Below are 11,593 nucleotides of genomic sequence, written 5' to 3'. Positions count from 1 at the left end.
AGTGAAAGAAAAAAATTGGTTATATAAAAGGGAGCGGTCGACGTGAAATGTAGCAGTACTGATGATTTCAACAGAAATTACGCCTACAAACATAATTTCCACTATCGAAGTGCGCAGTCTTTTTCTTCAACGAAGTTAACTCCAGCACATTTACTATTTCATGCTAGTATATAAAAAAAAGGGTCATTAAAAAGGTAAATAAAAACTTTTGAGTGTCCATTACCCCCTTCATTAATAAAAAATTATCCATATACAACTTATAATAAACATTAAACGCCCCCCCCCCCCCTCCCCCCCCCCTCTCTCTCTCTCTCTCTCTCTCTCTCTCTCTCTGTCTCACGCATTTAGCCAGTAGTTCATGCACACTTTAAATTAACTATTCTAGTTAATGTTTTAGTAACTATTGTGAGAGAGAGAGAGAGAGAGGAGAAGAGAGAGAGAGAGAGAGAGAGAGAGAGAGGAATGGAAATTAACGTTTGTTTCATTAATTATAACAGAATGATCCTGGGGAGATTATATTTAGAATGCCGTTAACATAACAAATAATTTCCATCATGAAAGAGTAAACAGTAAACATTATTTATAATTAAAGCAAAGATAAATATATTCTAAATATCTAAAAGCTCAATTAATTTATTCGTGACCAATAATCCATGGCTTTATCATTTACATAATTTCACTTTTCAACTAATATAAGAAACATTTAAAACGCACTCGAGGGATTGATTCCTTAGAGTTTTTCCAGATACAGTCCCCAGGTTACGGCGGAGTCTCCATTCCCGGCAGGGTGCTGTAAGCTGTAAATCGCATTAACCCGAATCATCATAATTATAATGGCAATAAATACAAAAGCGATGTAAGTCCGGGTTACAGCGTAAAGAAGGTTAACAGTACGATGAGCTAAGCGCCTTAAGTCTGGAACGACTTAACCCAAACCTGATGTAACCTGGGGACTGACTTACCTGGATTCTTTAATAAATATTTAAGCATTAGTTAATCGTAGTTTGAGAAAATTAATCTGCTACAATCACTATTTAAGATAGAAATGGCATACAAAATTTCTGTAAGAAAAATTCATTATATCTGGATTTTGTTCCTAACTTAATCAAGGATACTCCTATAGGAGATCCTCCCACAAGCATGGAGCTTAACGCAGCCCATTGCCCAGCTCCAGTCCACGATTCTTCTTCACCATCTCCTCTGTCAGCCGAGGATGAACCTCCAGCAGACCTCATAGTTACACCTTCTCTCGGCGACCAGGAACTGCCCGACCAGGAGTCAGCCTGGAGTCTTACCCTTACGACGACTATCGCAGCAGCCGAATTGAGGGACTCCCCTGCAGTAGGTTCCACCTCTACAATGATTGCTGCAGATGCTGAAGTAGGGTGTTCGCCTGTAGTCCCTAGGGCTACCACTGCCTCTGCTCCCGATGGCGTTTCTGGCCTTTGCCCAGAGTTGGTGCCTCCGTCCACTCCTAGGACTGGTGTAGGCAGGCCCTGGAGAAATGAGAAGACAAAGAAGGGATGTAACAAATTCACGAACTAACCAAAGAGCCACATGCTCTCCTCGGCACCTGTGCCCTAGGTACAGTGTCACATTAATTTGCAGGGTTATCCTGGCACCTACCCAGAGAAGGTAGCCAGCCTTATCTCTGCCAGTAGACTAATCCTCTAACCCTTAGAAGTTGTACTACTAACCCTCACCTAAATGTCAAGATTACCTCATTAAATTTCCATCCTGGTACATTACTAACCAATCATCACTCTCATGCATCATTACCTCATCTTACATATTTTAACAATTCAGGTTCAATAAACCTCCATTATTATGTACTACATTCTGGAATGATTGTGTCTCTAATTAATTGTAATGCGTAGGTTAGGCTAATAATTTAGTACCAGGGCACTAGGGTAGTAGCAAGTAGAATTATCAAGTAACCTTACATAGGGGTAGAGTTGCCTGTCATTACAGACGACCAGTAGTTCTCATTTAGGCTAGACTACATCATTAATTCATCAAGTTAGTACACATAGCATCTCCACCTATAAGTTAGGTAGACCATTGTAGCTAGCCGTATCGCTGCTCTAAAACCTCAGTTAGAGAAGGAGAACTGTTTAGTTGAGGCGATAGACTTATTAGCCAAGGCCTTCACGCCTGAAAGAGAGTGAATACCTTCTTAACAGGGGGAGCTTTTACGTTTGTAGATCGCCTCGTCTACCCAGCTGTTATTAAATTAAATATTTACTAGAAGAGCAGCCATTTTTACTCCCACCTTTAAAGCATTGGGGGGTTTGGCATGTCTGGTCTGGGGTGAAAATAATCTGTTAACAACTAGACCTTATTTAGGGTAAGAAGGGCAGGTCGCAGGGGTTATATGGGCTTCTTGGTAGGCTTTAGGTACTCCTAGCTTTAGACCTCTTTCCCCACAAATCTGCTGGCTGTGTTTTTGCATCTTTCCAGACAATGCTGTAGTCCGTGAGTGATCCTAGGCCGCTTGAAAATGCCCTGATTCGGTCTCAGTCCACTCCAGCTACTTAAGCGGGCAGATGTGCTTGCCTCTGACTGACTTGTTGTCAGCCCTTTGTTTCGTCATCGCTGGTTTGGTCCCTCACCAGACATCACAATATATGTGCAAGTCACTAAGGACTAAAGGTATGTCTAGAAAGTGGAAAATCCAACCAGCCCTTTTTCTCCAAGTCGAATCTTGCTATTTCCATTTTCAAATTTCCTTTTTATCACTTCTCTACTGAACATCCTTTGTCCACCATCGTGGCATGTGCTACCCCTGTGAGATGTCCAAGATCAAGATCTTCATTGAGCATTTCATTTAAGATCTTGAGTTCCTCCCCTTGTGTGTGATTAAACCAGCATTGCAGTGGATGTCGAATTTGGCCATTTTTTCCATATTGTGAAAGATAGGAGTGATCCAGACAGTATACGGCATTCTCCCCACGTGGGCCCTATGTGCCTTGCCTTTATCTTGGAAATAAATGTAAATTAGATTAATCCGCTGAGTTTCCATGGCGACCTTCCAGAATAAACCAATCCCTTTTACTGGTTCGAGAAGGCTTTTGCAGAGTCCCTCTCACCACCCAACTGAAAGGACCCGGATGAATTTTGACAAGTGACAGTTCCCACAATTAGCATTAGTGGAGATGGTTCTCATTCTTCTAAACTAGTAAGTATTATTTGGTCTTTTGTCACTTACTATAATTTAAGTCTTAAGGAAACCCTTGCGTTGGGACGCAGAAATAGCGAATAGTAGCTCTTAAGAATATGGGAGAACCGAAACGTTTGATCATGCAAAGATTGGTTGGGGCAAATTGGTGATTGAAGGCTGAGTGATAAAAGGGACAACAAAGAGGTTTATAGGAAGCTGATGTGTGGTATTTTGTTACAATACACCGGGAACTCCTCGGGAAAGGAGATTCCAAGAAACATGGTAGGAGCCAAGGTGAAGTGGTGGGGATTATGGGGTGTCGTTCTCTTAGCGTGAGAAAGATTTATTATATCTTATCGCTGTTTCTTCCTTGCCACTTAGTGGTTTTTAATACGCAGTTTAATTATTATTTTTATTAAAGTTTTCCTCTGGTTTTCCTTTCATTCGTGGTGTTCTGATGTCAAACGCTCTATATATTTTTCAATCGTTCTTTTTTATATTTTCGTTCATCATGGCAATTTTTTCCACCCAATATATTATTGTAAACCTGATGTTCTCCAATAAATATGTATCCTTTTTTATTTCGTTTGTGTGTACTGATTCACCATATCTTTGGAGTTGGTTTATTTAACAGAACTTGAACCTATGCACGCATGCATAGATTGGCCTTCTGCCACCATCATTTCAAAACCCAAACGCTTTTATGCTCATGCGACAAGTTCGATACTCTTTGTGCTCCAACTACTGACAGATGCTTGCAGATTTCAGTGTGTCAGCACTTAACGATCCTATTTTCATTTATAAAATTATGATCTTTCGTACCACGAAGATTTGGCAGCTGTTACGGCTGATTATAGAATAAAGTACCTACGTAAATCAGTGAAATTCCTGTTGGCAGTGACAACTGCAATGCCAAAGTTGTGCTGTATGGCAGCAAAATACTGATGTGAGTTACCCATACTGAATTCGATGTGGACATGATTCAATATCAAAAGAGTATAACAACAGTAACATGTTAGTAACGAGAGAGAGAGAGAGAGAGAGAGAGAGAGAGAGAGAGAGAGAGAGAGAGAGAGAGAGATGATTCTGCTGTTCACGTTTGAAATAAGTTTGCTGAAGAAAAAACTTTCAGTTTAGTTTACTTTCGTAGTAAAAAGTATTGCCCATGGTATAAATCATGTGTTATTTTACTGACAATAATATTTTGACAAATACTAAAAATATAAAGGTCATTCCTAGTCATACTAAATGTGAATAAAATAAAAATAATTCACTCGATATGAAAAATTATATTACATGTAATCCCCAGAAGTCGAAAACAGTATTCATGACGGATGATCCGATGCACTCTTCGTAATGACTCTACTAATGAAGCAAAATCAGTGCTTTTTATAAAGAGAGCATTCATATCATAAAGGAAATGAACAAGGGAATGAAAGGACATAAACTCACGCAAACATGTTTACCACTTATCTGTTCTGTTTAATAATTTGATTTCATAAATCATCATCTGTGCAATGCCGTCTTAACCAAGAACTGAAAAAACACATCATACAGCAAACAGATAAACGAAAGAAACACTAAGTCATCTTCAGACAACCAAGGAAATCCTTATCTAAGCACTCATATCCTGTGTACAACGGCGTTGAGTAGAACAACAGAAGATTCTCTTTCTGTAGAAGTGTTATATACATTCTCCTGAAATACTTCATGCTATAAAAAAAATGCCGAAGGAGACATTAAAAGAAATGGGACAGTTCTCAAAATCACATCAGTTCTCCAAAGAAGAACTCTGAGGGATGAAGGCTTCTACCTCTGTCAATTGTTTCAGTATCCACAGGCGTATTGCCTACCAGTCCTGCCAGCTGTGAGCTTCTGCAGAGGTCAAAGGTCAAGAAAAATCAACCTACTGAGAAACCAAGAGGATGTACCCTTGAAAAACCATTCTTTCCTAAGGGAAATATGTATGTTATCACAAATGATATGGAGACACATGCAGTAAGTATGTATGTATATATATATATATATATATATATATATATATATATATATATTATATACTTCATGCTATAGATATATATATATATATATAATATATATATATATATATATATATATATATATATATATATATATATATATACATACATACTTACTGCATTGTGTCTCCATATCATTTGTGATAACATACATATGTCTGTATATATATATATATATATATATATATATAATATATATATATATATATATATATATATATATATATATATACACATACTTACTGCATGTGTCTCCATATCATTTGTGATAACATACATATTTCCCTTAGGAAAGAATGTTTTTTCAAGGGTACATCCTCTTGGTTTCTCAGTAGGTTGATTTTTCTTGACCCTTGACCTCTGCAGAAGCTCACAGCTGACAGGATTGGTAGGCAATACGCCTGTGGATACTGAAACAATTGACAGAGGTAGAAGCCTTCATCCCTCAGAGTTCTTCTTTGGAGAACTGATGTGATTTTGAGAACTGTCCCATTTCTTTTAATGTCTCCTTCGGCATTTTTTTTATAGCATGAAGTATTTCAGGAGAATGTATAAAACACTTCTACAGAAAGAGAATCTTCTGTTGTTCTACTCAACGCCGTTGTACACAGGATATGAGTGCTTAGATAAGGATTTCCTTGGATGTCTGAAGATGACTTAGTGTTTCTTTCGTTTATCTGTTTGCTGTATGATGTGTTTTTTCAGTTCTTGGTTAAGACGGCATTACACAGATAATGATTTATGTGCGTGCTCGTTTGCATTTGCGCATATGTGGATGTGTCTCTAGATCAGTTCTCATAAACCTCTGCTCACCAGAGAGGAATCATTGTTCCATCTCAGGGGAAAGCATCTTTGCGCTCCTCTAACAAACTTCTTGTTGCCCTTTAGTGTATTTATGTAAACTTATGAGCTGCACTTACCACCTATGCACTAATCAGTTCCGATTAAGAGATTCTGGGTTTTAGCATAACTTTTTCACTTCCTGCGTTTTAATCATTGGATACGGATTTCTGCTCGATGTATATGAATTGCGCAGTCAAACAATTATCTCACAATGCACTTTGATCTTGGCCAAAAGGCCTTGACCTGATAAACCTCTCCCAAAACCCTAGTGAATCCTTCCTCTTTGCTTGGCCTAGGTTCAGCAAACGTACATGAGGTCACAAGAACAACAACAACGGTATAGCACTGCAGCACGACCTGATAACACTACAACAATACACTAGACGAAATGTTTGACCAAAGAATGTAGAAACTACATGACAACAATAGTGTTAGTCTAGGGTTATGGGGTAGCTTTATCGATAGAGGCCTTAAGAGCAAATTGACTAGGCCATTCACATACATATCTTCTTGCAAAGATCCGTATCTCATTTGACCTGCCAGTGTGAACTAAAGAGAATTAATTCTTGACGACCAAATGGTTATGATTGTCACATATGTTGATCGAAAATAGTGCATGTGAATCAAGTTTCAATGAATAACTTCACAAATAATTACTATCGATTTGTATTATATTTTAGTTAATGAATGACTAATGCTGGTTCAGTAATAATTCTCTTAGTACTGATATCCTAGTACCATGAAAAAGTCAATATAAGTATTGCATAATAATTAAAGTTTTTCTAATTAATCAGAGGCTTTTTGGGCAGCTGTACCAAGGCAACCATAGGTTGTATAGACATCCTAGTTTATGTTTGGTATGAGTAGAAAATATATAGCAATAAACCTTAATTCTCTACACCTTTAATATTCTACTTTGTTGGTTTACGGTCCATAACATTGATCATATTGCTAACTTTTATAACGCATCTTCCCAATTAGATGTTAATTGCTTATCTCAATAGTATCTCAATAATCGATGGCTAACGAATACGCCTGTTGAGTGTAGACATTAGCTTTGAAGGCTCACTTAGTTTTGCACTTACGTATTTGTTTATGTATTTAAACACAGATAAATATGCTTTATTAGGTTTTCTGATAAAGTATTATTATTCCAGAGTTTTTGAAACGTATTTTCCCATTTCCTAAATAAATTTTCATTGATATATTTTAGATAACATTTACAGTGTTAAAGATGGCATTTCATGTACGTTTGGTTAGTTATTTATGGAAGTCGTCTTTTTTTTTGTCGCATATTTGATTAGATATATAATTTGAGCTCAAATAACGAATGCATGTAGGCTTTTCTAAAATGAAATTTAATAGTTTCCTTGTAAGATAGTTTTGATCGATTAACAAATATAATTTTTCCTTCCTTTACAGGTAATGAGATTACCGCTTGGATAACACTCTACACAGAAAGAAATAATTTTCAAAATGGCGAATAGACTTACAGAGGATTACATTGTGGGGTCAAAAAACTCCGGATGGAAAAAAGGTACAAAAACTTGAATCAGCTGACTTTGAAATCATCGTATCTGATACTTTTGAAGACAAGTCTTCTGCACTGAATGGCAACATTGGCTTAAAACTTAGCTTTTTTGGAGGGATGGTGGATGTGTCTGGTTCTGGGAAATACCTTGACAACAGAAAATCTTCAAATCACGTGGAAAGGGTAACCTTAAAATACAAATGCACAACTAAAACTGAAACAATGACGATGGAACAGTTAGGGAAGGGAAAGATTGAGCACCCAGAAGTTTTTGATCATGGTGCCGCCACGCATGTTGTAACAGGGATTACATATGGAGGCAATGCTTTCTTTGTTTTCGAGAAGGAGTTGTCTTCAAATTCATTAGACAAGAATGTTAGCGGAAATCTTCATACTATAGTCAAGTCCATTCCATCCTTGGAGATTAATGGGAAAGGAGAGTTAGATCTAAGTGAAGATGAGAAAAAGGAATCCCGGAAATTTAGCTGCAGGTACTTTGGAGATTTTTTACCTAAAGAAAACCCATTGACATTTGAAGAAGCTGTTCGTCTATACAAAGAGATGCCAAATATCATTGGAAAAAAGGGAGAAAATGCTGTACCAATAATTGCATGCTTATATCCACTTGCCAAACTAGACAGCAAGGCTTCTAAACTTGTCAGAGAGATCAGTGCTGTTCTTGTTAAGGACACAGAAAATTATTTGGAAGATCTGTATAAACTGGATGTGAAATGCAATGATCTTCTGAGATCAGAAGCAGTTAATAATTTTCATGGAATTAAAGCAGAAATTCAGGAATTTAAATCTTTATTGGCTACTTATAAACTGGTATTTCAAAAAGAGGTAGCACAAATTCTTCCAAGTATCAGAGGTGGAAATAAAGAGGAGAGTGAGTTAGCAAATATGCTGAAAAAAAGGGATTTCTCTCCATTTCGAAATGAAGCTCTATGCAGATGGATGGCAACAAAAGAAAGCCAAGTAAAAATACTTTTGCAATACACTTTCTCTCTTCAGCAGATTGAGTTTGCATCAAAGCCAGGCGACTTACAGTCAAAGGTTATGAGTCCTCATCATTCACAAGTTCTGTGTTTTTCAATTTTGATCCCTAAATCTGATTCACATTTGATAAACATGTCAAAATACATCAAAGAAGAGGATCTTAACAGTGATTTGGACTTCACAGCTGGAAATGCTAAAATCCCTCTGAGGATAACAGAAAATGAAAGTTCAATGATGGAAAAGGCAAGAAATTTCAGAGACTTCTTTGATAATAATAAAGAGAACACTGATGTTAGCTTCCTTGTTGCAGAGGACGTTTCTGATTCAAATGAATTCCAAGCTAAGACAAAGTACTATAATAATGGTAGACTCCTCAATGAAGACTTTGCAATACCTTCTACCCCAAGGAAAGTAAATGTAAACAATATTGCTACTACACATGAGAGCATTTTGGTTCAGTGGGAAAAACCCCTTCATGGTGCATCAAACATCGACCAGTACAAGATTGTCTGTGAAGACACTACTGGAAATAATCCACCTATTATTCAGAATGCAGATTCTAATGTTACAAGTCATTGCATTCAGGGTCTCAGTCCTGGCTGTGAGTATAGTGTTAGCATTCAGTGTTCGCTAACTTGGAGTTAGTGTTAAGGGCCAAATAAGTGGCGCTGTTAAAACAAGGCCAACTAGTCCACCTGGGAAACCTGAGGCCTGGCAGATATGTTCTTCAGAAATATGGATTAAGTGGTCAAAGCCGCTTCACATTGGTTCTCAGTGCACAAGAATCAAATATTTAGTTAAGCAACAAGAAGAAGGGTCTGACTGGAAAGTAGTAAGCTCATTGCCATTTGAAAATCAATCAATTAATATGTATTTAAATCCAAACGTTACCTGTAGGTTCAAGGTTTATTGTGAGAGTGAACACTGTGGCAAGAGTCTTGATAGTGAATTAAGTAATGATTTGAGGATAGAAATGAAGAAAGATGTGGTCTTTAAATCTCATTTATGTAGGCAATCAGTGAAAATAAAGGATGGTAATATCAAGATATATAAGCCAAATCTAAAACTTGTTGCATCTCACAAGAAATATAAACTTCAGAAATTTGAATTTGGAAATGGGAAAGATGCCATGCCAGAAAAGGTCATCATGCTTGTTGGTTCTACTGGATCAGGTAAAACCACTTTAATCAATGGACTAATTAACTATGTATTTGCTGTTAACTGGGATGATAACTTTCGTTTCAAATTGATCACAGAGCCGGAAAGTGACAACCAAGCCAAAAGCCAAACTAGTGAAGTATCACCGTACACAATGCATCACCAAGAAGGTTTTAGAATACCTTATTCTCTCACAATCATTGATACACCAGGTTTTGTCGATGTTCAAGGCATAGGAAGAGATCAGGAAATTACAGAACAAATACGCAAATTTTTCACAACGAAAGGTGTAGGAGGTGTTGACAAAATTGATGCAGTTGGATTTGTTGTTCAGTCATCTCTTCCAAGACTTACTCCAACGCATATTTACATTTTTGATCAAATACTGACACTCTATGGAAAGGATATTGGTGATAACATATTCCTGTTACTTACTTTTGCTGATGGACAAAAAACCTCAAGTCCTTAGTGGCATTAAAGAAGAAACGATACCATACAGAAAATTCTTCAAATTCAACAATTCTGCACTATATGCACGTTGCAAAGAACCAGAAAGGGAAGAACAAGATAATGGTGATGACGAAGTCAGTACCTTCGATACCATGTTTTGGGAAATGGGAGAGAAGAGTTTTGTGAGACTTATAGAAGGCCTGAACTTGACTCAGAGTAGGAGCCTCACCCTAACTAAAGAGGTTCTAGAAGTTTCAGTAACTGGCCTCCAGGTAGATATTCAGACTGGACTGCATAAATTAGATCAACTAAGGAATGAAGTAGAAGTCCTCATAACACATCAGGCTGATATTGACAGGAACAGGAACTTCACCTACACAGTTACTGAAGAGACCTTTGTGACAGAGCCAATTCCTGATGGACAGTTTATAACAAACTGTCTAGAGTGCCGCCGTACTTGCCATGAAAACTGTGCTATAAGGAATAATGATCAAAAACATGGATGCTGGGCGATTACAGATGAGAATTGTCGTATTTGCCCTGGTCAGTGTCATTGGAAAATGCATGGAAATATCCCATACAAATATATTTGTAAGCAGGTTGAAGTAACAAAAACTGCAGAGGACCTAAGGCGTCGATATGAAGAGGCAACGGAAAAGAAACTTTCTGCTGAACAACTTGTAAAAGAGGTAGAGGAAGAATTTGAGGCAGTTCAAATAAAGGTTCTGGGTATGACCGAAACTGTGAGAAAAAGCCTCAAGAGACTGAAAGAAATCGCACTGAAACCGAATCCTCTCTCTACCGTGGAGTACATAGACATCCTGATCGAGTCTGAGAAATCACAAGCCCAACCAGGATGGCAGACTCGGGCCAAGCACCTGCAGGCTGTCAGGGAAAAGGCGAAGTACATGAAGGAAGTCGCTGACAAGGGATTTGACCCTTTCTTGGAGATCAAGAAAAAGATAGAAGAAGAAAACAAACAAAAGAAGAGTGGCTACTGGTCTCAAACTAAGAACTTTATTAAGAACATTTTTACTTAGATTATGTTTTGAAGATCATAGATCCTATTGACTTCTTTATTAAAAAAATACTTGTCACCAAAGCTTTTATATTGAAGTTATATATATATATATATATATATATATATATATATATTATATATATATATATATATACATATATATATATATATATATATATATATATATATATATATATATATATATGTGTGTGTGTGTGTGTGTGTGTGTGTGTGTGTGTGTGTGCGCGCGCGTGTGTCATAAATGCTAATATTATCCAATCAACAGTTATATGCATTTGTGCATTTATTACTGCTGTTAAATGACTGAAATAGAATAATTGTTTGTAATACTGTCTGAATTTCTGAAATGAACCATTTTTTCCTCATGTTGT

General features: G+C 37.1%; 1 protein-coding gene across 2 annotated transcripts; it reads left to right on the top strand.

The window, feature by feature from the left end:
* Positions 1 to 444: 444 nt before the first annotated feature.
* Positions 445 to 11,325, top strand: LOC135215525 (neoverrucotoxin subunit alpha-like). 2 transcript variants are annotated; one of them, XM_064250351.1, is made up of 2 exons: positions 445 to 2,652; positions 7,465 to 10,325. In XM_064250351.1, the coding sequence occupies exon 2, from the start codon at positions 7,691 to 7,693 to the stop codon at positions 9,215 to 9,217; it is 1,527 nt and encodes a 508-aa protein (XP_064106421.1). In that variant the 5' UTR covers positions 445 to 2,652; positions 7,465 to 7,690; the 3' UTR covers positions 9,218 to 10,325. The 2 variants fall into 2 exon arrangements, with proteins under 2 accessions (XP_064106421.1, XP_064106422.1); XM_064250352.1 differs by having other exon boundaries at positions 669 to 2,652; positions 7,465 to 11,325.
* Positions 11,326 to 11,593: the final 268 nt, after the last annotated feature.

This window comes from Macrobrachium nipponense, chromosome 5, assembly GCF_015104395.2.
Source record: "Macrobrachium nipponense isolate FS-2020 chromosome 5, ASM1510439v2, whole genome shotgun sequence".
Lineage (NCBI taxonomy): Eukaryota > Metazoa > Arthropoda > Malacostraca > Decapoda > Palaemonidae > Macrobrachium > Macrobrachium nipponense.
This window is presented reverse-complemented; position numbering and strand designations above follow the sequence as displayed.

Excerpts from the sequence above, each read along its gene's own strand:
- LOC135215525 (XM_064250351.1), top strand. The coding sequence starts at position 7,691 with ATGGTGGATGTGTCTGGTTCTGGGAAATACCTTGACAACAGAAAATCT.